Genomic DNA, 24,447 nt, shown 5'->3' on the forward strand with positions numbered 1-24,447 from the left:
TGGAGTGTTCCTCAAAGTGCGACGCAGAGTTCAATGTCCAACGTCTACAATGCCAGGGGTGTTCGTCCGAGTCTGAATAGTCCGGATGTAATTATGATGCTGCAATACTCAAACATCGGGTGTCGGTATGAGTACAGAGTATACCCGTCTCGCAATCCTGCTCCGTCCGCTCGATACAGCTGGTGTATGGCTTATCGCTATATTCCTTCTGGAACATCGTCTAGATCGACGGAAAGTACACGATGACATGACGACCGGACTATCCACTCCTATGGACCTACGTCGACCATCATATCTACTAATCAAGACCGTGTACGTTACGTGGGCAGAGCCCATCGCATACAAACAGGCAGAAGACAGGTGCTTCAAGCACCGAGGGTATCGTTCCGACTTTTCATTAGCACTATCATTATATTCTCGTTCCGCTCAGCTATCAACAGCGCCCCCCTCTTCGCTACTCCTACATGCAGCCTCGATGTCCACCACACCTACCTACCAACCCCCTGCCCCCTGCCCCTACTCCTCGTCCTCCCACTCACTCTCCACCGCCCCTCTCTGCCTCGCCCGCCACTCCAACCCACCAACGACCTCCCTTGCCGCGTTCAACGACCCCTGCATCCCCTCCAGCATCCGGATGAGCTCGCCCTCGATCTGCTGACGCGAGGCGCCGCTGCCCATCACGGCTGCGCTGGGAGGAGATGCAGGAGGAACGTCGACGACCGGCCTCTCAGCATTTCCAGCCGTCGTACTGGCAGAGCTTCCAGAGACGCGAACGCCGCGCTCTGCAGGCTGCCCAAGGGTGTATCGCGCCGGGCCGTTTGCCGTCAAGGGCGTCGAGTCTCCACGGTCCGAATACAAGCTTCGTCCGCGGCCGTAGTAGTGTCGACCCATTTCTACGTCTTCATCCACCGTTTCTGAACCAGGGTGGTCGTCCTCCTCACGCTCGAGGCCGAAGGGGTCGATGTCTGTTGAAGAAGCGCTGACGTCGCTGTATGCTTCGGAGAGGGCGGTCGAAGGGCGCGGGATTTCTTGTTCCTCGGCCTGGACGAAGTCACCAATCGTGACGGGCATGGTCATTTGGCGGACGAGAGGCGCGCGAGTAGGCGTTGGTCGTGAGGGTGCGGGTACTGGCTGCGTAGGAGGAGATGAGTCTATAGTCTCTTCAAGGCTAGGGGAGGCATTTGCTTCGGCCATGGCGGAGGAGAAGGACCATTCCATCGTGGCGTGTTTTCTGGCCTTTTGTTCCATGTCGGTAGCATCGGGCGGACTGTGTGAATCTCCCTCAGAGCTCTCAGGCTCATTAATTTGAGGAATGGATGCCTCAGACATGGCGCTTGCGAACGACCAGTCCATTGTGGCATGACCAGGGCGAGAGGATGTGATTTCAGCAGGCTCCTGTAATTCAGGCGCTCTGTTTCTGTTTTTAAGTGTCCATTCTTCTTGAGTTATGGCAAAGTCTTGTGTTGAGGTGGTTGAGGGGAGTCCTTCAGCTGATGAGGTTCGCCTAGCGGTCAGGGATTGATTGATCGGTTCTCGAGGACCTTTCGAATTTGCTCGTTTCTCCCGAAGTGTAGAAGCGTCGGCGAGTCTAATTGTTTCTTCTCTCATAGGAGTGCCAGCGTAGGCGGTTTGAATGTTATCGTCTGTTTTTGGTGCTGTCACTACTGCGTAGTCGGATTCGTCAAAGTCTCCTAGATCGATCACGTTTGAGGCAATTGAGTTTGGTCTGTCCTCTGCCATGGCTCGAAAAGGTAGATCTGAGATTCGTCGCTGTTCAGAAATAGGGATGAAGTCGGTTTTGGTCTTGTATTCGTAGGCGGGTTTGTTCGGATCGAAAAGGTTGGATAGATCGGCTCCACGCTGAACGCGAGCTTCGAAGTTTGCCTTTTGTACTGCTGTCATTTCTTTGGGAGGCGAATTAGCACTGGCTTTTTCAAGGCCTCGTGGTGTTTCTTCTCCTTCCATTGTTTCATGTCCTGAAAGATCTGCAAAGTCGGGTATTTCAAGTATGGCGGAGACGCGTCGCTCGAAATCTTCGGTCATGCTGAAATTCCACTCATCCGCAGATTCAGGGTCGGCGTCGAGATCTTCAGTCGATGCGGCAGCTGCGCCTCCAGGCATAAACAGAGAAACTCGCTGGCCACCAAGATTTGCCCACTTGTAGTATGTCAGAACAAGCTCAGAGAGCATTGAAGTAGGGTATGTCTCTTCAGTGTCTTTGAGGAAGTTGTGTTGTAAAACTTTCACCATGTCCGGACGCGAGGCAACATCAGGGGTGAGTGTAGAGGAGACTAGTGAGCGCAATTCTTCGCTAAAGTCCTGGTCTTGCGGGAGAGATATTGACTCTTTTAGTCGTCTCATGCGCACCTTGAGCTTTTGATGCTCGCGCAAATCACTGTTCGGAGGTCTTCCAACGGCGCACTCATACAGGGTACAGCCGTATCCCCAGACATCGACCTACAAACCAAGTCAGTATGCACGCGCGAAAGATTTGTGACTTTGTTGCCTGATTCCTGGGTGGTACAAATGGCGCCACTCACTTCGTCGGAATATTCTGGGTTTTCTAACCATGCCTCGGGTGCCATCCAGTGTAAAGTGCCTATGAATGTCTTTCGTTTGTCCGTGCCGGTCTCTAGGATGTTGGCAACACCAAAATCGCAAAGCTGAAGACGACCTTCCTCATGGATGAGGACATTGGCGGCTGTAGCAAGTGAGACAAGTCAGAGCTAGATCATGGACGCCAGAGCAGATTCACATACCTTTGACATCTCTGTGGATGATGCCAGCTTCATGCAAGCCTTTCAACGCCTTCGCCAGCTCTCGTGCCACCACAACAAGGTATTTCTCCTCTTGTAGTCGATCTTTTGTGGCTCTCATCTGGGGGACGAAAGTGTCAGTCCATTGTTGGTCAAAGCATGCGGCAATGGCAAGCGGCACAAAAGGATAGCACATCCCTTATACCGCGGAAACAAGGCAACAACACTTACCAGAGTTTTGACGCTACCGCCAGGGCAGTGTTCACAGATCATCCACAGCTGGCTGTGTACAGGCAAAGCCTCAATTAGATGGTTGAGGTTTTCAGCACCACTTTCTTGCGCTTGCCGCAAAATCCGGATTTCTCTTTGAAAGTCTCGGATTTGCTCGTCTTTCTGGTCACCAAAGGCACGAAAGTCTGCATCATCGACGTCAAGGACTTTTATTGCAACGACTTTCTGTGTCGATATCTGGCGTCCTTTGTACACTCTTCCGAAACTCCCCTTGCCGATCAGTTCGTCGAAAGCATAATTTGGTTCTGGCTGCTTGGACCGCTTGCACTTCTCAGTGACTGCTCGCTGTTGCTCCTCTGCGAGGCGTACAGCTTCTCGATGATGGGCGGTCATCGCTATGGAATGAGGGCGGAGACGATCCATCTTGGAAGGAGTAGGAGAGCCGGAAGATGCGTATGTGCGGCAGGGCGTTCGTGATCTGGGAGTAGGAGAGCTGGAAGATGAGTATGTCTGGGAGAGCGCTCGTGATCTGTCAGTAGGAGAGTCGGAAGATGTGTATCTCTGGGAGGGCGCTCGTGATCTGGCAAGGCGTCTTGAGAGGTATTGTGGTGTTCTTAGGTAAGGGGGTACCTGGTCGAGATCTGTGATGAGCGGTGGAGTCCCCGGGGCTGATTCAAGCTGAGCGAGCGAGTCTCTTCGGTGCCAGAGTTTGAAGGAAGCTGATCTTGTGGTTTGAGAACGGGTAGCAGGCTCGGGTTTGCTATTAGAAGACTGACGATGTTTCTGCCAACAGTTGTCTGGTCGGATAACACGTCCAGGGGTCCGAAATGCTGAGCCTGTGGAAATGCTCCTCTGTGAAGACGGCGACGGGGACTTTGGTGGTGCTAACGGCGGAAAATTATCGCTGTCGGTCGAGCGCTGGCGTTCAGGAGGTGAGGCTAGTGATGCTGGCTTCTTGTCAGTGGATGCCTAACAATGCCGGACTTGGTGTTGATGATTCCGTCAGATCGGCGCCAGATCGACAACCACAACGTTCCTTGCGAAAGCGGCGTAGGCCGTCAGGAAGGGACTAACAGCCCAGGGAAACACTTACAAAGGGGGTTGAGAGCCTCGTCTACAAGAGACTTCCTCGCTTTGTCTTCTGGAGACATGGTGGTTAGTTGTTTGTTGTGGAATGGTGATGATCGTGACGGAAATCAGACGTAGAGGTAGAGGATTCATGAAGACAGGGCGAGTCATGCTTCGCATGCTACCGCTGGTGGACATGACTTACCTTGCTAGAAGTGGTGAGGCGAAAAAGGTTGTCTGGTGTTCTTCGGCGTCAAGGACGGGCATCCAAAGATACAAGCCCAGTTATGGTTTCCACCCTACACTTCGACAACTCAATACAATCGATGAGCAGGAGAAAGACGGTTGTTCGGCCATCAGCGTCATAAACAAGGCGATCTCAATATCAGGGAGTAGCTGCTGAAGCCCCCTTTTATGCAGAAGTCTTTTGCAACCGCTCCTGCCGTTAGTCGTGAAAGAACAGCAGCGCGCATCTTCTGGAGAAAGCTGGTCCTGTCTCGTTGAAGGGAAAACTGGTCGGTGTCGGATGTCACAAAGCTGCAGCGTATTGATCGACCAGACACTGGAAAGAACGACAGTGAACTGAAAACGGGATAGGCACTTTTCTCTTGGCATGAGGCTGAGCTAGCCTAAAAGGGATTAGCACTTACACATCACTCAGCCTTGTCTTCACACTTCCCTTCAGGCACGGTGGAGCGGGCATAGCAAGCCGCAGCCTGATATCTGGCCTTTCGGTGCCTTTCCCACACTTCTGCTCTTCCGTACCTCAATCTAAGTATACTGGATGGGGCGGTTACTAGGTCTGGAGTGCAGGTGTTGAGAACTGCGGCTTACGACGATAGGTATTTTCCTTCACAAAATGCGTTTCACCATCGCGGAGCTCCTATTACACTATCTAGAACCCCATCCTCCTCCTAGGAACGACAGGCTTCTTAACCACTCCTTGACTTCCCATCTTCTTGACCACCACTCCTCCACTTCTGGCTCTTCCAGCGAGAAGCCTTTCTTTTTCTTCTTCTTCCAGACGCCTCTTCTCCTCTTTCGCGCGATCTTCCATCATCTGCCTCTCAATCTCCATCTTGCGATTGAATTCACTCTCGATGATTCGCTTGTCTTTCGCGCTGTACTCCTTCGACTTCAAGCTGTAGAAAACACCACCAAGATCGGCCAGCCAGTGTGGGTCCACAGCGGTGACGCAACTCATGTACTCCTTGCTGGTCAAGATGAGCTCGTGATAGACCACATAATCAGGCGGATCGCCAAGCCCGTACAAAGCCGAAGTTGGATGCAGCTGAACCGTAACGCTGGTTCGCAGGTTGATGTATTCACCTACTCCACGACGACGAGCCGCTTGGTGGTAGTAACCCGAGCAGATACACTTTCGAATCACGTCCCAATCAGTCCCGCAGGAGACGAGCTGCATTTTCTGCTGCCCGACCATGATATCATGCAACTGTTCTCGAATCTCCTTTGCACGCCGCAGTGCTTTGGGATGCAAGAAGTGTCGTATGCACCAGGCATCACTGTACCCGTTGCTCTTCCACTGAGTATAGACATGCAGTAATGTCAGGTGGTCCGACTCGTGTACAAAGAACTTTTCCCTTGCGGCGTCCGACTCTTCCTGCCTCTCCTTCGGCCTGTAAAACACTGAAGGAACAGAGAGCATGCTCACGATTGTGAGCATTTCTTCGCTGCATTCGTAGTCGGTTGAAGACGTGATCAGCATCTTAGCAAGTGACGGATCCATTGGGAAGGCAGTCATCACGCGACCTATAGTGGTGAGATCGCCGACATGGTCAAGCGCGCCCAATGCCCAAAGATCGAACAATGAGGTTGTGATGGTATCTTGTGGAGGGGGGTCCATAAAATCGAAATCCAGCAAGTCTTTCACGCCGAGCGACTTGAGCAGCAAGACAGTATTGGCCAGGTTGGTCCGCTGTATTTCTGGGATTGTCTGTATATAGAATTCATTTTTGAAAGCCAATTCGGTGTAGAGGTGGAAAGCCTTGCCGGGTCCGGTACGCCCTGCTCGGCCTGCTCGTTGAGATGCGTTTGCTTGAGAGATGGGTGTGATCTGCAGGGTGTCCATACCCATACGCGGATTGTAGACCTTTAGTTTGGAGTATCCTGCGTCGACAACGTACATGATTCCATCAACGGTAAGCGACGTTTCGGCAATGTTGGTCGCAACGATAACTTTGCGCACGCCAGGAGGCGCAGGGTCGAAAATCTTCGCCTGGAGGTCTGCTGGCATCTGAGAGTATATTGGCAGCACCAGTAATTTCGGCGGATTGACCAGCAGGCTGAGTCTTTCTTCGATAAGTTCGCAAGTGACTTCGATATCCTCTTGTCCCGTCATGAATACAAGAATATCCCCAGCTCCCTGGGAAACATGAATAGCAAGGACTTGCTTGACAGCACTGTCGACATAGTCTTCGCAGGGAGAGCGCGAGAATTGTATGTCTACTGGGAATGTCCGACCAGGAATGATGAACTCGGGAGCACCTCCATAGAAGCGAGAAAAGCGTTCCGAGTTCATGGTGGCAGAGGTGACAATCAACTTAAGATCTCTGCGGCGAGCAAGAACCTTCTTGATCAAACCCATCAGCACATCAGTGTTGAGAGCACGTTCATGAGCTTCGTCCATGATAATGCATGAGTATTTGTCTAGATCTTGTTGTGTCAAAGATTCTCTAAGTAACACACCATCTGTCATGTCTGTTCGATAGTCAGTCTCACATGTCAAGCTTACGCGTGGGACAACTTACATTTAATGGCTGTTTCGTCGCTGGTGCAATCCTCAAAACGTATGGCGTATCCAACTACACCGCCCAGCTCGACTTCCATCTCCTCGCTGACTCGCTTGGCCACACTCATTGCAGCGACTCTTCGAGGTTGCGTACAGCCAATCAGTCCGCGTTGAGCATATCCCTCCTCAAACAAGAATTGTGTAAGCTGTGTAGTCTTGCCTGACCCGGTCTGACCGACCACAATGACAACTTGATTGTCCCGGATCACGCGCATGAGCTCCTCCCTGACTGCAAAGGCGGGCAGGTACTCCCTCTGCTCCTTCAGGGTCTTGCTTCTGCTGAAGGCTGAACCGCCGGTATTTTTCTTGAGATGGGTTGCGAATTTGCTCTTGCCAGTATCTTCGCCGGGTGCTGCTGCAGCACTATCACCCTCATCCTCCTTGACGCCCATGATATTTCCCAACGCAGTACCGGCCACGTTTGTGGCCTCTTGTGCTTGCTTCTGTCGCTCCTTTTGCTGTCTCCTCTCCCGTACGACTTTGCTTCCTTTTCGAGAGAAGACTGCCATGTCGCTCTGCGCGTCTCGGACTGCAGGAACTGGCTCCAGCTGTTTTGTAAAGATGGTCTTGCCGTCCAGGAAGGGAGGCTTGAGGTCATGCACTAGAAGATGTACCCGGACAGACTCCTCATCGTCGAAATCTGGGGCTTGATCACGTCGCTGCGCCACGCCTGAGGTGACCATCCGGTTTGCTTCCCAAGCGTCCACTTCTTTCTGTTTCTGTGCTGCTTTTGCAGTCATGCGCTTTCCAAGCTTCTTGTCGGCAAGAGCTTGCTCTCGTTGCTGATCTGCCCATGTCGCATCTGCGCCGCCGAAGGGATTGTGACTTTCGTCGCCAAATGTATGCCCAAACTCATCCCCAGCGTACCAGTCTCGGTCCATAGCTGTAGTGTCTTCATCCTTGAAGAATGGCTCGGGCCCGTCAAACTCGTGTTGATGTGGCTTCGAACGAGGTGCGCGACTCTGGCTCCGGTCGTTTGGCCGTTGAAAGCGCGGCTTGAAGGAGGGCTGGGCCTTCAGAGAAGGACCCAAGTCTTCGGTCGAGTCGGGATAAGCAGATCGGAAGCCTCCATCAACTTTCCGCCGTTTAGGGCTGAAAGGGCGCTCCATTGTGGAAGGTTGAAAGGAGCCTCAGGTCGCTGATGTATCCAGAAACATGGCCTTACTGTTGCTAGTTGAGCCACAAACTGTGCAGGTGGCTCGGTGAATTTAACGGGTGGGCAAGCGACGTAGAAAAAGTTTCGCCGCAGTTTACGCGGAAGCCTTGATCTTCTACACCAAACGACAATTCCGCAGTCTGCGACTGAAGAGGACGAGCAGGGATTCATTGTCAGACAAGATGGCATCTAATCAGGACGTAGCTGCCCGGAAACAACAAGGTACGCCGTCCGGCTCATATTTGGTGGTAACTTGTTGACTTTGTACTAGATCTCCAGGCACAGTACAACAACTACAAAACTGCCCTCCAATCACTGGCACAGAAGGTCGGTGAGATCGAGCAAGAGGTAGAGGAACACAAGTACGTTGCACCTTGGACCGGGCGAAGTGTCGATTCACACTTTTGGGATGATGTTGGCCGGATTGAAAGAGGCGTCGCTGACAATGGCGTAGGCTGGTCACAGAGACCTTGCAGCCGTTACCAGAAGATCGCAAATGCTTCAGGCTCATCAACGGTGTGCTTGTGGAGAGGACTGTCAAAGATGTGCTGCCTGCGCTCAACACGAACTCAGATGGTCTGAAACAGGTTCTGGAAGAGCTGGTGAAACAGTACAAGGGCAAGCAAGATGAGATGGACAAGTGGAAGGCAAGCATCCCTCCTCGATCTTTGCTGCACTCGCTAACCTTCAGATGCAGAAAAAGAATAACATTCAAGTTGTTCAAAACTAGCCATATTCGTAGACTTGTCGATGCCTCTAGGATGCAAACACTGCGTGACGGATAGCATATCTCATGTCGGCAGGGCGAGGATTTGCGGCAAAATCCATCTCCGTCTTGTACAATTGCAAGGACAAATTAGAGGCACGTCGTGGTTTCTTGCTCTGTTAGCCAGAGCATCGCATACACATCTTTGCTGCAATTGTTGGAGGAGGCAGCCGCGACCCTCAACTGAAAATCTACCTATCTCACCATCCCTTCCACCTCATCACTGCGAGTCACATCTCGGTGAGTAGCCCGCGCCTTCTTTGAATTTTCTTTGTCGACTTGTGAACTGATTTGTTTTAACAGTCACTCGTTGCCATCCTGCAGCTTATCAAACAATACCCAGAATGGCGCACGCAGGCAGAAACCGGCAGGCCGTCAATAGAGACACTGAAAAGTGCTACCGCAGAGATCGAGTACCCTTTGCAGGTCCTCCTCTGTCACACCGACCGAAACTCTTCTGCTGTCCTGTGGCTGAAACCCGCGAAGACCACCTTCCTCGGTGTTTCGTCAACCCAGGCCGTCATCTGATGAATCAACAGCTCAAAACCTTTCTTGAAAGTGCTGACGACGAAGAGTATACCTTTTCCAAATGCGAAGTGTCTCACATGGTCGAAGTGACGGCTCGGGCGCTCTGCAACAATGCGCTCCCTTCTTCACACGGCATGCAGCCTCAGGAGCAGTGGAACGTCTTCTCTGGGCCCGTTCGGAATCCACCAGTCGACAACACCACTCCCCCACTTGAAGGTGAAGATTCCAACATGGCGATGGACCAGCAAGAGCTGCCGTACAGCACATACCAGAGCATGTCCACAAGATACTTCATCACACAAAACAGCAGCCACACCTGGCAGATTCCTCCTCATTCAAGACAGTACCGAGACAACCACCCGGACCCGAACCACGGCAGGATTGGACTCGAAAGATACATGGAGATACCACCTTTCAAGACAATGCCCTACACATCAGAGAGCATCTCAGGAGGTGGAACAGGAGCACGGGAATGGATACCTTCTTGCAGCATACTAATGTGGTGCATCCTTCACAACACTTTCTACGAAGTGCACGTGTTGTCTTAGCAGGCAGGATGACATACATATCTAGGAGGTAGCCAGCGTGAGAATCTGCAGTCAAGGTGAAGACAACTGGTCGACACGCTTTAAAGGTTGCCGGCGAGCAGCCCGGAGACAGCATTGTGTGGATGGACGTCTAGGGCTGGCTGTCTGTGGACATACATACATAAATGCTATGACAATATCGCTTTCAGGTGCAATGGGGCTGGAACGAAGTCGATAATGTTCAACAACATGCTACATTCAAGCATTCAAGCCTCCTGACAGGCGCAGACCAGCTCCATATATATGGCTTGAGTACGTGGCAGATGATGCGGATAATACTGTCGAGCGTGAGACCACTTCGTCCATCGAGAACCGCATCTTGCACGGGAAGCTGCAAGGTCAAGCACACGGCCGTTAGCTATGGCTCGACTGAGGGCTCGTGTTCACCTATCTTCATATATCACAGATATGCATCGTCGGAGGTAGGACGAACGAGTCACCGAATATGAGCTTACCCTGCAAACTAACTAACTAATGGCTGGTCTCGAGCGAACCAATGCTGCAGGGCACTGACACATGCAGGGCCAATCCACGGCACAGAGCTGAGTGCGTTTTCTGCAGACGGAGCTGGAATGCTACGGATGGCTATTTCAATATATCTACTCGTACCGATTATTGATATTTATTATGTCGAAAGAGGTTGCATTCCCACCAACTGGAGCATCATCACCTTCCGGTAGCATTGAAGCTCAGAGCAGGTTCAGGCAGCGGCGCAAAAGCTTCGTTCCCTCGTCGGACTTTCGGGAACAGTGGAGGTACCCGTCCGCTACGTAATGGCCCTGGATGGTGTCTATCGAGTTGGCATCTAATGGCGACTACGGCGGGGAAGCGAACTGTGCACAGGTCCACTGATTGACCACCTTATCGATGCCCCAAGATAGGCGTCGTGCTGGTGTGCTTCTCCCAGACGACGATCGCACTTGCAGGGACTATACACTGCTTCATCTGTCTTGTTTTGCATTGCCTGGACTGCACATGTTGACAAACTGTATCCCCGTTCGCACGGGCAGTCGAATGGTTGGACGGACGTCCTGCTCCCAGTCGCCCCCAACATATGCATCCTGCAAGCGGGCAAGATGCACCTAGCGTCAACCGTTCGGCCCTCGATAGGCTCAACCTCAGCGCCACGTTCTAACGTAGTACGAGGTACTAGGAGCACATCAAGGTCTAGCCAGCCCGTCATGTTCCATCGGCAAGGATGATGAGGTCCACCTTTACCAGGATGTCCGAGGGCCAAACCGAATCGCTTGCATCCGACTGCGTCACCCCATCCTCTGTTCTTTGGATCAAGACCGACTCTGAAGATGGCTCGCAAGATTTCTAAGACAAGCCACGACGCCCACGACAAACTAAGCGGCTGCCCACAGGGACCAACCCAACCTCGAACGAATGGATAGGCCACGGAAAAAGGCCATCAGCCATCAGTCCACTGGTCTTCTCGAGCTCCCGTACCGGGTCCACCCAGTTCACTTCTCCATCCCAAGCTCGAGACATCAACACTTGCCGCTCAAGCCAGCACTGCACCTGAGTGGCTCATCGTCACTCTAAAGAAGACTTCTATCGATCTGCTTTGCCGCCACCTCACGGGCGTCCGCGTAGGTGCAAGATCTGCATTGACCAACAGCAGTCGCCTTCTTGAGCACACATTCTCAAAGACACTCGGTCAGCACAACGTTTCTAAGCTTCATCCTTTGAGCCTGGCCGACTAGCCTACTGTAGAACTTGAGCCCTTCCATTTGGTGTGGCGCTAGCTCCATCTTTGGCAACACCGACACGCCACGGGTCAATTGGCATTTTCTAACTAGCCGGTCTCAAACTTCATTTTGCATTTAGTTCACCCACGGCCCTTCTTTAGACGCCTTGAACTTTCGTCCAGGCTCCTACAGCTTCACTTGACCTTCTTGTGGATATTCACTGAACTCACGTTCGTTATTATAAAGTCTCGGCCTTGTCAGAGGCAATTAACTGGCTAGAGGGCTTGTCCTTCAATCTCAATTCACCAGTCACTCGTTGAAACGGAAATTCACTGGAATCAACCTGAAACTGGGCAAGTCACTGGAGCAACACGTCACACAGCCTTCGGCAGCGACCCTCGTTTTCAGGTGACTTCAGCTCCAACTTGTATAAGAGCATCCACTGGGTCTTGAAATATACCAGTGCTTCGCCAGCGACCCAAAAGCATTTCGATTCGATACAGACTTGTATCTGAAAGGGCAGAGATATCAATTCAACACAAGAGCCATCTTCTCCATCACTGTGAGTTCTCCAGTCTTACTCCGTATCTGTCGATCTATTGCACGCGACACTGACTGTTCCTTAAGCCGACAACATGTACTTTCTCATTTTCTTCTCCTTCTGGATCTTCTCATTGCTCGAGCTTGCTTCGGCAACACCAATCGTCCGAAAATCTCTCAACCCTAGCTTCATCAAGGCCAGATCCCCTCTTACCAACGACGCATTTGCTACCGACAGCGACTGGCCTACCAACGTTGTCATGGTCGGAGCATCTCAAACATACGGCATGTGGGTCCCCGTCGACGGCAATTGGTATGATCTGGGCGCTATCATATGTCTTGGTTTACCAGCTTATGCCGAGGGTCCTTGCAACGGCGTCACAATTGACCAGATCGGTGTCGTCGCCGGTGACGGACCATGCACCTTCCTCGGTAACGATGGCTACAGTGGCACTGTTCCTGGCAAAGCTGGAGATGGCTACTATACGGTAGCGCCACCCCAGAACATGATGTCTGCGAAATGCGGATGATTGTCAATACCAATCTTGGACCTTCAAATCACGACGTCGAGCTGAACCAACGATTCATGGCGATATGCAACCACATGAGCATGAACATAGACCATGTTTTTAATGTCCGAGTTATTCCGAGCAAGCGATGCAATGCACACTTCAAAATTTTCGGTCTTCTTCCACCAAACTTCGAGATATGCCTCCTTTACACTCAAGGTGTACCGATTCCTGCAACGCTTGAATTGAAAATATCCAGTACATACGAACTCCGGATATGTTTCCGAAATACGAATGGAACACGGCCCAGACGGAATACTTTCTGGGTGCTCACTATCCTCCACTTGTGGGTGCTGCTGAACCTCAAGCCTCAGCTTGCAGATATTTGGGGAGTGTGTGAGTGCAGGAACCAGTTGAAAGCTAGCGAGCAGCTAGAAGTCGTGGTGCAGGGGCTTCAAAGCGTTGCAGGAGTCGTGCCGACTTGGTCAACCCTACCCCGTGCTATGTAAGATTTTCAACACACGAAGGCAGACTTCTTTACAGTACATGCGGAGATCGAATGAATCATGAATTCACCGACTGACTAGACTGCTCTTCTACATTGCTCTTCTTCATTGCCCTCCGCGGACTGTCTAACGTAACGTAGCTATCGTCGGAATTGTTCCCTAAAGGACCACGGCAGCCTTGACCACATTACTTACTATGGTAGCGCACCAATGGCACCACACCTCGCGAAATGCCGTACCCATTGGGTCCAAGGTTGCCATCTGATATTCCAATGCATCAGATGGAGTATTCTTCCTTGCCTTCTTGCCTTCTCTCTATTTTTCAACCACCCGATGCTTTTCTGATTACTCGTACTGATCTCCACGAGAATATCGTGGCCGTACTTTCTTGTTTTTTCCCAGGAGTTTTCCCTCAGCCATCTACCACATAGGTAGATATCTGCCCTTTCGATTGCCACAACATGGTGTGCCCTTGGTGATGCTCGTCCTCCTCCTTTTCTATTTCCTCCACCAGCACCGAGCAATCCTTTCCTTTCGGGCGCGGCATTGGCGAATCTCGGTGGGTCATCTGTTGTGTGGATGGTAAAGGTATCTTCTATTCGCACCCCGGCCCTACCCAAACCCTATCCATTGACTATGTACTGTGTACTCCGTAATTCGGATGAATCTTCGCCTTTCAACCCAATACGGAGGAGAAATTTGCCATCTGAAACTCGCTCGCTCACTCACACCACGCAACCAATGTAAAAACTCATATGGGAATATCACACAGTACGTACTCCGGCGCTCCTCACTGACACGTCTTGGGTATAGAACTTGAACAAACAAGCAAGCAATCAATCACTCCCCCACGCTTTTCCTTTCCGCTCTTCCTCCCTGACCACCTCACCTACAACGATCCGACACAACCACTCTGTAAGCTGGTCGACGCTCCATCCCCACTTTATCTCCTTGCTCCCTGTATTGTCATCTCTCACTCTGCGTCCCAGGTAGAAACCATGGCTATACTCCACCTCCTGCATGAACCGCTCGAGGACCTCACACTCGCTATCACCAATCGTCCATGTAAACAGCTCTTCGATCCCGTTGGCCGTCTCGTCGATGTCCATTTCTCGTCCCCGTAAGGCCATGATCTCAGGTCGAATAGTATGGCGAGCTGGGGCGTGGAACTTAGGCCGCAGAGATTTGCGGTATAGGATGTGCAATGTGCGGAAATGTGTGTTTGTAAATGACCCAGTGAGTGCGAGAGGCGCGGAGGGCGAGCGCGAGGGATCGGACGGATAGGAGGGTTGAAGGAGGTATGAGGGCAGTTTGGTGGATTTTGGATTGGAAGACCGAGAGTACTTGGTCGAGCTGGAAAGTTTGCCGGACGAGGGAATGGATGATTTCGTCTTCTCCCACCTCAGGGATTCAGGTTGATGCTGCGACTCACTGGACGTGCCATCTAGGTTACTGATCGGAGATGACGAGGCTCGCTGCTGGCTGCTGGCTGCTTGTCCAGAACCCCAAATTCTATCTCCTACGCCTGGCTGTTGAGCCGGAGGTGTCGGTGTCGGTGTCGGCTCCGAGGAGGTCGTTATGCTTATGGAGTGCTGTGAGTCCTCTTTGGCCCCATATTGGACAACGTCGATTGCAGGATCGTGGTCGTGGTCGATTTCATCTTCGTGAGCCAGCAACTCACGACGTAACTGCAAGCCTGCCTCACCCAGTGTGGACTCGTCACTGGCTGTTCTCATGCTGAAGCTGCTTTCCAGGCCATCGATATCGACGCCTCTTGATCGCTGGCTAAAGACGACTCTTCTGATCATCGTCGGTGTGTCAGGTCTCTCCGGTCCCACAGCTTGACCCAAACTCTGCCGTGAGCCTTTCAAGGCTGAACGTGGCGTTGGTGGGCGTTGAGGAGATGATACAAGCTGCTCGGCCAGCGGTGGCGATTCGAAGCTAGTATGACAAGCTTGATGTGGTGATGTTGCGCTGGACATCAAGGAGTCATTGAAATTGACTGGGATCAGGACCCGTTGTTCAGGCGATGATGGTTGACCGAGCGCATGGATGGCATCAGTCAACGAATGGGCTGTTGAATGGTCACCCTCGCCCAGCGTAGTGTTCGACTCGTGAGTCTTCACAGCGGGGGCTGTGTCATCTGGATATTCTTCTAGTTCAGCGTCCGCGTCGGACTCGCCATTTGCTTCCATAGCTTCATCATCAACGTCCTCCTTTCTTGGCGTACCGAGCATAAGGTCGATGTCGAACGTCCCACTACTTCTTCTCTGGCCCAGCTGCTGTCTTTTAATCTCGCCAGCGCCGAACTTGATCTCAGACTCCGTATCTTTCCAGTACCCCAGACCACTCATCTCATCTGCATTGGTGGACAGAAATGTGCTGTGCTCTGGCTGGGGCGGAGTGACTTCGTCTCCTCTTCTCCAGGGACTCGGGATCAGGCTTCGTCGAGGCTTCTCCATGAACTCCTTCGCTCGTTCCGCCTGCTTCAGATGTTCGGTTGGCGTAAAGAGACTGTCACCCCCAGGTCGTGAAGGCGCTTTATTATCATGTGGCGGACTGGAAGGATTCTTAGCTTCTGCGAGCCAGATGTCCTCTTCCTCGTCACCTCCAATGTCCTGATCCATATCAAACACTGGACCGACTTGCTGTGCATGGTCTGACATGCCGGACTCGTCATCGCTGTCGATCACAATAACCTGGCTCTCGCTCGCGTTCTGGATCTGTCTTGACACTGCCTCCCTCTCGAGCTGCCATTCACGTTCGCGTCGAGCCATTGTGTCGAGTATTGCTGGATCTCTCTGTGTTGACACCTGGGTTTGAGGCGTCTGGATCATGTCTCTGCTTGTTCCTTTCGACCGCGACTCTGTGCTACTCGAGGTATGTACGGGAGTGCGTTGAACCACATTCTCGCCTCTCCAGACCTGAGTGACGGGTTGAGGTCTGACCAACGTATGCAAATGAGATTCTGCCGAGATGCTCAGGCGCCGGAGATTGTCTGCAGCACACGTACCGGAGCCTGCTGGAGCTGCTCTGATAGCCGCATCGGAAGACTGTCGCTTTGCTAATTCTTCCCCGAAGCGAAGCCCGGCCCTCAATTCACGTTTCGTGCCAGAGTCGAAGCCCTCAAACATATGGTCATGTTGGGCCCCAGTGCCTCCGCTTGAAGAGTCGAGTGTCTGCTTAGACGTGACGTTACGGCTGGCATGCTCGGGTGACACCACTTCCTGCAAAGCAATGCCTGCAAACAATGCAGAAGCGGAACCACGATGTCGATGATTGGAAGATCTTTGTACCACGTGTCGTGGTGGTGAAGGTAGCTTCGGAGAAGAATAAGGCTGTGGCGTTACCTTTCGAATACCTGTTGACGACGAAGAAGGCAGTTGAAGTAAGTTCTTTTGACCTTCCACAACTGGCGGAGAGGATGGCACTGTGCTGGAAATATCACTCTCCTCGACATTGAGAGCGGGATAGCTGACATCGGCCTCTTGCTGGGACAACCGGGAAGCTTCGACAGGGCCGGCGTCCATTCGCCCCAATTTGTCGGGTACTTCATCGTTTTCAGTAGTAGATACCTGCATAGGGTCTGCCAATTTGCTCTCTTCCGCATCCACGGGAGCGCTGCGATATTGTCTGGCCGATGGCAACGTATCCAGGTCTATCATTGTAAAGCCTTCGCTCTCTAATACCGTGTCGAAGGTTTCGCCTCCAAATAGAGTTCCAGTATCTTGCTCGAGAGCATGTCCCACATCATCATAATCGCCATGAAATGATGAGGAAGGAGAAGGTGTTGGATAACTTAGTGCGCTGTTAGCGGAGACCTTGCGTGTTTCCGTTCCCTTCTGTGTCGCAATCTTGGAAAGTCGGAGCTGCTGATCGAGATTTCCGTCAGAATTGTCATCCCCTGCCTTTGACCTTGTTGATGGTGCTCGCGGTCGGACAGAGACTCTATTCAGGTCGATGCTGCGCAATTCTGGAGAGTCAATATCTGGTGTGGCTTGTACTTGCTGGACACACTCGTCGACATCTTCAGCATCCGTATCTTGTCGCACATCGAAACCCGCGACAGCGGTCTTTCTTGTCGCTTTGGCTGGAGATGAGCCTGCTACTTCCGAACCACTCTGCTTTCCGCTGCGTGATGCATTCCTCTTCTTGCGTGGAGATTTCTTCTGCTTGAGCCAGTCGTCCTCTTCTGCATCATCTCCCAAAGGTCTGGCATTCAGGTCTGTCACACTCTGTCTTCGCGACCGACTGCTGTTTCTTCCTCCTCGTACAGGTGTCCCACTTCGCTTGTTCTTCTCTGAGCCTGTCGAAGTCCCTGTCCTTCCTCTCGAGGAGGGTTTGTTCGTCGGCGATGAATCCGGTCTCAATGGTATCTTGATTGTACGGGCCATTATCCTCGGCGCGGCGCCTTCGAGCTCGGAATCTTCTGGCGCAGCCTCTACTGTGACTCTGATCTTCCAAGGACTCAAGTTCTGTTCGGATACTGTACGAAACGGAGAAGATGAAAAGGCCGCGCTCGAAATCCTCCTTGTGGTTTTCAATGCGGCTGCGCTCGTCTTGCTTGGTGAGGATAGTCGACTTGGGCGTGCGACATATTTCTCATTGGCTTCGTCAGTAAATGAAGTCGCAAGCGGGTCAGGAGAACTGAGTTCGTCGTCTCGGTAGGACGCAAGAACCGAAGGGGATCGTGGCATTGTGATGGAAGGAGCCTGAGTGGAAATTTGGTGGTATGCTCGGACTGCATCCACATGTTCAAGCCATGCGTCAATTGCTTCACTGCCTTCGAACACGCTTGGAATCCTCAATTGTGAGCCCGTAGAAGCCTGAAAATCGGTCTGGGCAGTACAAGGATCCTCTACTTGTGGCTCTTTTTTCTTCACTGGTCCTCTAACAGCATATGCCTGCTCTGGCTCGCTTCTTCTGCGTGTTTGTTTACTATGACATCGACCAAAACGCTTCTGATTGGTCAAGAAGTGTAATTGAGGATAGAAATTCCTTATCGTCTGACACTCATTATTTGATAGTTTTGCATTACTCTACTATGAGATCTTCCCCAAATATTATGTCAGACAACCACATTTTGCCCTCTGCACGTTCTCTTTACCTTTGCCGGCCACCGACTGACTCTCAAAATGTTGAGAAATCATAAGTTGCATAGTTGATCGCTGGACCAGTCGTGGGACCAAAAATCTCATAGTCATTGACACCCCATTCGGGGTGATTGATACCATCAATCCAAGCCTGGGTCTCGATGACCATACAACCATACTTGTTGACAAACTTGGCAGCATCGGAGGTACCGTTGTTCCTCTGCTGCTGGCTCTGCTTGACCGGTATTGTGCCATTCTGACCATTGCATGTGTATATCTGCAGACCTTGCTGGTTGGTGGAGACATCCATTTGTATGCCAGTGGTGTCGGACCACAAAGACAGTACGGGATAGTTGGAAGATGTCGGGCCTGCATTGGCCGGTCTGTCGAGGATGAAAGCGTTATCAACTCCCGTGCATCCTGCGCCACAGACTCCGGTGGCATTGCTGATCGCGTTGCCCACAAGCTTGGGCGTCGTGAAGTCTAAGTTCGGTAAATCTGACACAGACCCCAGGGCACCTGTTGGAATTTCGATTGAGTCGATAAGAATGTACCGGTCTGCGTACGGCATCCACAAAGTGGTATCATTGAGGATCGTGGACCGCTTGAACGCGTTCAGATTCCAATATATATGGTTGGCCAACATGATGGGCGTCTCCTGGTCCAGCGCAGATGACACCATATTGCTTGTCAACCGTGGACGCATCTGCCCTTGCGGCCCACTAGGATAGCTCGACAGCGAGAAGGTGGCCGTGGTCAAGACAGTGCCGGGAAATCCCTGGAAGCCTGTATCGAGCAGACTGAACGTGATGCTTGACTCTGAAGCGGTAACGACGGTCCAATTCCGCTGATCATATCCGACAGTACCACCGTGAAGGGTGTCGGCACCCGCGTGTTCGTTCGCGGGTATATGATAAGTCTGACCATTGAGAGTGAATGTGCTGTTCTTGATACGGTTGGCGTAGCGTCCAACTACGGGACCAAAGTAGGTGTGATTTGTTTCCGTGTCTCTGAGATATCGAGTAGGGTCGTCGTATCCCACAGCGACATCCTGGTAGTTGCCATCACGGTCTTGCACGAGCAGGGAGGTGAGCCGAGCACCATACGGAATGAATTTGGCAGTGATGTTTTCTGCAGTCAGAGTGTAAACGGTGAAAGGATTGACTGGAGCGGTCAAGTTCGAAGTTGTAGAGCTGTTCTGGCACAAGGCAGGCAGGACAACGCTTGAGGCAAGGAGCACTTGAGTAATCGCCGACCACATCTTTGCCGTAATTACAAGCACGAACTGCCACGTGTAGGAACCGGCAGCACTGTAGATTTGCGACGTGTGGGAAGCGGCACAAGACAACAACTTATACCTTGTACTACCACTGTTGCGTGGGCAGGTTACATTCATGAGAAAGCTACCACTCTCTGGCCGACGCCAGCGGAGATGCAAAAGAGGTGAGATGATGCTACTGTGGATCAGCCGTACCAGCAACAACCAGGGCTTTGTGTGGATGCAGGACCAGCCTTTGCGAGAGGTTGAAGCATTTGTAAAGTGCGGGGAGGCGGCAGGAAGGAGTTTGGGGGAGGAGGAGAAACAGCCCGAAAGATACAAGTACAAGGCCCTGTCGATCTCGATGACACCGTGTGACGTCCACCAGAAAGACCTACTACTAATACACTACGAGTAGCTCCGTACGAGTTTGAAGTATCCTTCGTGATCCTTGTACAAGTACATCGGTCTGAGCTGTTGATCCATGTGATCGCTTGGGAAACACCGGCATCTTTCCTCCTTGAGCCAACGATCCAATGCAAGCCTACTGGCCATCTGTAAAGCCCCTCGAAAGGAAATGTCCCACTGTGATCTGGTTCTGCCGGCAAATCGGCAATACTCCATACTCCAAGCTATTCTGAGCTCCGACCACAATTGTACACCGTATATCGTGGCAGTTCGTCGCTTGTCACCCGATGCAGTTCACTTCAGCCTCATGAAACTCCCGCCGTCTTCCTTGGGTCTACATCCACCAAATGAACATCCAGATACACTGGCCAGTCTGGTGCCAAGTTGCTTCGTGACTCGGAGAGAGGTTTGAGTGCTTCTTCGATAGCTTTCTTGTCCACTTGACCCCGGGGTTGAGACTCAATTTGTGCAAACTTCAACAAATCTTCCTCAAGTTCCTCGGCCAGCAGACGACTCGGCTGCGGCAGGAATGTCCCTTGTCTGCCCTGATGTGTATGAAGTGTGGCATAAGGCAACGCTGGACGGGTCGCGGCTTTCTCAGCCAGGTCGCTGAGCGCATTCAAGCCACTCATACCACCAATTGTTCTGGTCGAGCGCGTGATGTGCACGTTCTGGCTGGCTGATCGATCCATTTCTGGTGCTTCAAGCTCTTCCTCATCTGACGATCTACTGTCTACAGAACCAGCTCGCTTATCATCTTCGTACTTGCCCCGCCTCCTCGTATTGCTTGTCTCGCCTTCTTTACGTGACGTGGTGAAGAAGTGGCGAGCTGCAATCTGCGCTTGATGAGACTGAAAGTTGAGTTCTTTGTCGGTGAACAAGGAGTGGATGGAGTAGAGGGGCGCGGTTTGGTTTGACATTGCTCCCCGGCTGCGATCCGCAGGAGTAGACAACCCGTTCCGTGAGGGCGAACCAACATCTTCGTCTGCAAGCTTGCGCTTTCGTTTGTTCATCTCAACTCCATTCAAATCTTCTTGCTCTCGATGTCTTGTAAACCTTGTCTTACGACTTGTGTGGTTTCCTCCGGGACTTGCAGGGTTGGTAATGCTGAACTGACTGGGGTGAAGAAGAAGGGCGTTGGTATCGGCAATATCGAGCTGCTCTTTCTCTTTCATCAGCCGCTGTCTCTTGTTCGAGAGCGACTGAAAAAGCCGTTCACGAAGAGTCGAGGTCATGTGTTCGCACTCCTCAGCTGCAAGGTGCAGCCGGTAGTCGCATTCGTATTTTAGCCTTTCCAAGCGTGCATTATGATTGTTCTATGGCCATGTTAGAGCTCGAGCTTTGCAGTTTCCACTCGCATGCGTACCATGAGTTGTATTAGAGCCAGCTCTTTTGCTTCTTTGGCATCATTGACCTCGTGGACGAATTCGGCATACCATTTGCCAGCCAATGACGACATTTGTGACTGATATGGTGTTCCAGATGCAGCCAACTCTGCGATTCTTGCAATCTCTTCTGGTGAGTCCTCAAGAGGTTCAGGGTCATAGGGATCAGCTTGGGAAATGAGGCTCATGTCAGTCTGGAGGGCAATGAGCTGTTCGCGATAGTGCTGTTCACGGTTGGAAGCAAGATCATTGTAGAGCTCCTGCTGGTGAGCAACATGTTGATTTCTTCGTTTGTCTCTTTTCGACAGAGGCTGCGCTGGAGGAGTAGGTGAGCGACGGTGTGGGTAGAGGGAAGCGTCAGGACCCGTAAGGGGCGGCGTTGGCGACGGTGAGTATGCCATCTCCAAGTGGACGACAAGGCTGCCTCACAGTACGGTGTCTAGCGGACTTTTAAAGAGATAGAAGAGAACCTGCTCTACAAGAAGCACCACAGCGAGGACTGCGAAGCCCACAGGGTTGACCCAGGTCCAGGAGATTCTGTCCGGAATAGCAGGTCAGCCGAAAAACCTAGTCTTATCTTATCTATCACGTGCTAGCTTTTATCAGGGACCTCGCCGCGGCTTCGTCCTGCATGTTGTTGAATACCCAGAGATGAATAGAACGGAATAGAATGCTTCACATTCCCAGACTATTGTATTCATTTCCCGACTGCATAGTTTTCAATCCCTTCGCAGCCCATATAAAAGGCTTGGCCAGCCTAAAGCTCACAACTCCGCAGTCTTGATACCCCATTGCTTGGTGATGCTTGCACAGATGGATACTTCCGGGTCCTCATCGACTGATGCTTCATATTTGTCCAGAGCGTATATTCTGATGTGACTGCTGACCTCGAACATCCCTTGAGGCCTGTGAGCTGTATCAGCCATCCCGTCTATCCCGCAAGTCGATTCGCCCAATGATTTTCGGTTCCGATCACTCTGTGACGGTGACAGTTGCACGGCCCATCGCTGAACACGTCGTCTGGAAATTCCTCAGGCACATGTCTATGAAGTACAGATTCGCTGTGCAGCTGGCACGATATTTCCGATTACTGCCCTGCTTACTTGGTTACGAACTGGCCTCGTCTTCAGGCAACGTGCCCCGCCTCCACAATTCCTAGGTGACTGGGCGATACCGAAATAGCCAACATCCCCCGCATCATCCCTTGTTGGACATCTACACCGACCACTATTCATAATCTTACAGCGAGGCTGGCACTTCTTCTTGGTCAAGAATTTTATAAATTTCAGTGTTCGGTCATTGACTTCCCATCCGGCTTCCAAAATGGGACCAACAATCATACATTCTGTCGTCCTCTTTGACGGCACCTCGACTCATCCCAATGCCACAGTCACATTTGACCCGGAGAACGGCATTATAACCTCCGTATCGACATCTTCCATCACCAGCTCACGATTCCCTTCAGATGCTACGGTCATTGACGGCGAAGGCCACACTCTTCTGCCAGGACTCATTGAATCGCATATGCACGTCCATGGCCTCCATCTTCCTCCTGGGGCAGATGAGTCTGGTCTCTTACGGGCCCCTCTGAGATGTGGTGTTACCACGGTGTGCGATATGCACTCCGATCCGGCAACCGTGATCAAGCACCGCAAGGTTATTGCCGAGGAGCTAGCCCAGGCCAGAAAATCCAATGGGACGGTGACCATGTCCGATCTCAAAAGCTCGCTCTATGGAGCGACAATCGAGGGCGGATGGCCGAAACCTATTGTGCTGGGCCACGATCCTACAGAAGAGGTAAGACTGGCCTTGGATCCGCAGCGAGACTTGACTGGTCGGAGAACTTGCTCACCGATTACAGCTCAAGGCATACGTCTCAACATGGCCAAATGTAACGATTGACACTGCCGAGGACTTTGTCAAGAGCCACAAAGTACAAGGTGCGGACTACATCAAGCTCATGCAAGAAAACTGCTGTTCCCTTGCCATGCCCACCGGTGCTATTCCTGTAGCCACACTTGAGCTCCAGACCGCCGTGGTAAAAGCTGGTCACGCTGCTGGTTTGCCTGTCGTTGGTCACGCACTAAGTGTCGATATGACCGAAGTCGTCCTCAAAGCCGGTGCAGACGGTCTGACGCACACTTTCGTTGACCAGCCTCCACCACGGAGCATTATCGATCTCTACAAGCAGAACAATGCTTTTGTCATCCCGACTTTGACGGTGCTGGCCAGCTTGACGGACGAGCTGCAGGACTGGCGGGACAAGTTCGCCCAAATTGCGAGCCGGAGGAAGGTCGTGGACGACTTTACCTTGCAGAACATGAAAGAGAGCCTGAACTCGAAAGACGCGGCAGCCAAGCTTGAGTACGCATTCGAGACTGTGAAGAAACTCAGGCAGGAAGGTATCGATGTTGTCGCTGGGACTGATGCTGTGGCGGGACTGAAAGGCACTGGAATCGGACCCAGCTTGTGGATGGAGATGCTGTTGTATATCGAGAAATGCGGCATGACCGTGACCGAAGCGCTGAGTTCGGCGACGGCAGTCTCTGCGAAACGATTTGGGTTTAGTGATCGAGGAGTCGTTGCCGAGGGCAAGAGAGCTGATCTCGTTCTTGTGAAAGGCAATGTCAGTGAGAAGCTGGATGCTCTGTGGGAAGGTGATGGTATTGTCGGAGTGTGGAAGCAGGGTATCAAAGCTGCTTAGGCTCCCTCGAGTGCATCAATATTGATGCGTCATGTTCAAGATATCTACTTTGTTATGATGGTCGGGGAGAAAGTCTGATACCTCAAAAATGTCTACGTTGGCGACGTCGAGGATATGCTTCAGGCAACTTTGGACTTCTAGGCTTGGCCAAGCTTGTGCTTACCTAGATACCTGGACGAGTACCACCTTTTTCCCATCTGACTGAGAAACATGACCACTCCTTCGTGTTTCTTCCATCTATCACATTTATCACGCAGACGGATGTCTTGAAACGACATTGTGGCGCTCAATGGCCCCTTGTTTCATAATGAATGCGGATGATCAGGCGTCCCTCGTGCCTCTTCAGCCTCAGAACATCCAGCTCCTTATTAGCCTGATCATGCCGAAGACCAATGAAGCCAGTCAACCCATCAGCTTTGTCTGTTTGTTGAAGAACCCAACCTTTCCAT

At 51.9% G+C, this 24,447-nt stretch overlaps 10 protein-coding genes across 10 annotated transcripts; 5 read left to right on the forward strand and 5 right to left on the reverse strand.

Moving 5' to 3' along the window:
* Positions 1 to 516: 516 nt before the first annotated feature.
* On the reverse strand, positions 517 to 4,593 carry PV05_10067 (uncharacterized protein; the record flags this gene model as incomplete). The annotated part of the gene is made up of 6 exons (XM_013456464.1): positions 4,261 to 4,593; positions 4,081 to 4,128; positions 2,988 to 3,934; positions 2,760 to 2,877; positions 2,541 to 2,701; positions 517 to 2,457 (listed from the first exon to the last, which is right to left on the reverse strand). The coding sequence occupies exons 3-6, from the start codon at positions 3,408 to 3,410 to the stop codon at positions 517 to 519; spliced, it is 2,643 nt and encodes an 880-aa protein (XP_013311918.1). The 5' UTR covers positions 3,411 to 3,934; positions 4,081 to 4,128; positions 4,261 to 4,593.
* Positions 4,594 to 4,888: 295 nt separating this feature from the next.
* Positions 4,889 to 8,043, reverse strand: PV05_10068 (uncharacterized protein). The gene is made up of 2 exons (XM_013456465.1): positions 6,824 to 8,043; positions 4,889 to 6,773 (listed from the first exon to the last, which is right to left on the reverse strand). The coding sequence occupies exons 1-2, from the start codon at positions 7,971 to 7,973 to the stop codon at positions 4,951 to 4,953; spliced, it is 2,973 nt and encodes a 990-aa protein (XP_013311919.1). The 5' UTR covers positions 7,974 to 8,043; the 3' UTR covers positions 4,889 to 4,950.
* Positions 8,044 to 8,202: 159 nt separating this feature from the next.
* Positions 8,203 to 8,805, forward strand: PV05_10069 (uncharacterized protein; the record flags this gene model as incomplete). The annotated part of the gene is made up of 3 exons (XM_013456466.1): positions 8,203 to 8,242; positions 8,292 to 8,382; positions 8,475 to 8,805. 3 exons carry the CDS (start codon positions 8,203 to 8,205, stop codon positions 8,803 to 8,805), a joined length of 462 nt encoding a protein of 153 aa, XP_013311920.1.
* A 325-nt stretch (positions 8,806 to 9,130) lies between these two features.
* Positions 9,131 to 9,862, forward strand: PV05_10070 (uncharacterized protein; the record flags this gene model as incomplete). The annotated part of the gene is made up of 1 exon (XM_013456467.1): positions 9,131 to 9,862. One exon carries the CDS (start codon positions 9,131 to 9,133, stop codon positions 9,860 to 9,862), a length of 732 nt encoding a protein of 243 aa, XP_013311921.1.
* Positions 9,863 to 12,230: 2,368 nt separating this feature from the next.
* PV05_10071 (uncharacterized protein) lies at positions 12,231 to 12,665 on the forward strand (the record flags this gene model as incomplete). Its single annotated transcript, XM_013456468.1, has 1 exon — positions 12,231 to 12,665. The coding sequence occupies one exon, from the start codon at positions 12,231 to 12,233 to the stop codon at positions 12,663 to 12,665; it is 435 nt and encodes a 144-aa protein (XP_013311922.1).
* Positions 12,656 to 13,153, forward strand: PV05_10072 (uncharacterized protein; the record flags this gene model as incomplete). Its single annotated transcript, XM_013456469.1, has 1 exon — positions 12,656 to 13,153. The coding sequence occupies one exon, from the start codon at positions 12,656 to 12,658 to the stop codon at positions 13,151 to 13,153; it is 498 nt and encodes a 165-aa protein (XP_013311923.1).
* Positions 13,154 to 13,695: 542 nt separating this feature from the next.
* On the reverse strand, positions 13,696 to 18,055 carry PV05_10073 (uncharacterized protein). Its single transcript, XM_013456470.1, has one exon. The coding sequence runs from the start codon at positions 17,845 to 17,847 to the stop codon at positions 13,987 to 13,989; it is 3,861 nt and encodes a 1,286-aa protein (XP_013311924.1). The 5' UTR covers positions 17,848 to 18,055; the 3' UTR covers positions 13,696 to 13,986.
* Positions 18,056 to 18,166: 111 nt separating this feature from the next.
* On the reverse strand, positions 18,167 to 19,656 carry PV05_10074 (uncharacterized protein). Its single transcript, XM_013456471.1, has one exon. The coding sequence runs from the start codon at positions 19,637 to 19,639 to the stop codon at positions 18,281 to 18,283; it is 1,359 nt and encodes a 452-aa protein (XP_013311925.1). The 5' UTR covers positions 19,640 to 19,656; the 3' UTR covers positions 18,167 to 18,280.
* Positions 19,657 to 19,854: 198 nt separating this feature from the next.
* Positions 19,855 to 21,779, reverse strand: PV05_10075 (uncharacterized protein). The gene is made up of 2 exons (XM_013456472.1): positions 21,276 to 21,779; positions 19,855 to 21,225 (listed from the first exon to the last, which is right to left on the reverse strand). Exons 1-2 carry the CDS (start codon positions 21,693 to 21,695, stop codon positions 20,215 to 20,217), a joined length of 1,431 nt encoding a protein of 476 aa, XP_013311926.1. The 5' UTR covers positions 21,696 to 21,779; the 3' UTR covers positions 19,855 to 20,214.
* An 838-nt stretch (positions 21,780 to 22,617) lies between these two features.
* Positions 22,618 to 24,198, forward strand: PV05_10076 (uncharacterized protein; the record flags this gene model as incomplete). The annotated part of the gene is made up of 2 exons (XM_013456473.1): positions 22,618 to 23,091; positions 23,156 to 24,198. 2 exons carry the CDS (start codon positions 22,618 to 22,620, stop codon positions 23,996 to 23,998), a joined length of 1,317 nt encoding a protein of 438 aa, XP_013311927.1. The 3' UTR covers positions 23,999 to 24,198.
* Positions 24,199 to 24,447: the final 249 nt, after the last annotated feature.

This window comes from Exophiala xenobiotica (assembly GCF_000835505.1).
Source record: "Exophiala xenobiotica strain CBS 118157 unplaced genomic scaffold supercont1.6, whole genome shotgun sequence".
In the NCBI taxonomy this organism is placed as follows: Eukaryota; Fungi; Ascomycota; class Eurotiomycetes; order Chaetothyriales; family Herpotrichiellaceae; genus Exophiala; species Exophiala xenobiotica.

What these genes read in the sequence shown, in the direction of transcription:
- PV05_10068 (XM_013456465.1), bottom strand. Translation starts at nt 7,973, where the DNA reads ATGGAGCGCCCTTTCAGCCCTAAACGGCGGAAAGTTGATGGAGGCTTC. An exon ending in CGACGAAACAGCCATTAAAT is followed by an intron (nt 6,774 to 6,823) that starts GTAAGTTGTCCC and finishes ACTATCGAACAG; the next exon opens with ACATGACAGATGGTGTGTTA.
- PV05_10073 (XM_013456470.1), bottom strand. Translation starts at nt 17,847, where the DNA reads ATGCCACGATCCCCTTCGGTTCTTGCGTCCTACCGAGACGACGAACTC.
- PV05_10074 (XM_013456471.1), bottom strand. Translation starts at nt 19,639, where the DNA reads ATGAATGTAACCTGCCCACGCAACAGTGGTAGTACAAGGTATAAGTTG.
- PV05_10075 (XM_013456472.1), bottom strand. Translation starts at nt 21,695, where the DNA reads ATGGCATACTCACCGTCGCCAACGCCGCCCCTTACGGGTCCTGACGCT. An exon ending in TGGCTCTAATACAACTCATG is followed by an intron (nt 21,226 to 21,275) that starts GTACGCATGCGA and finishes ACATGGCCATAG; the next exon opens with AACAATCATAATGCACGCTT.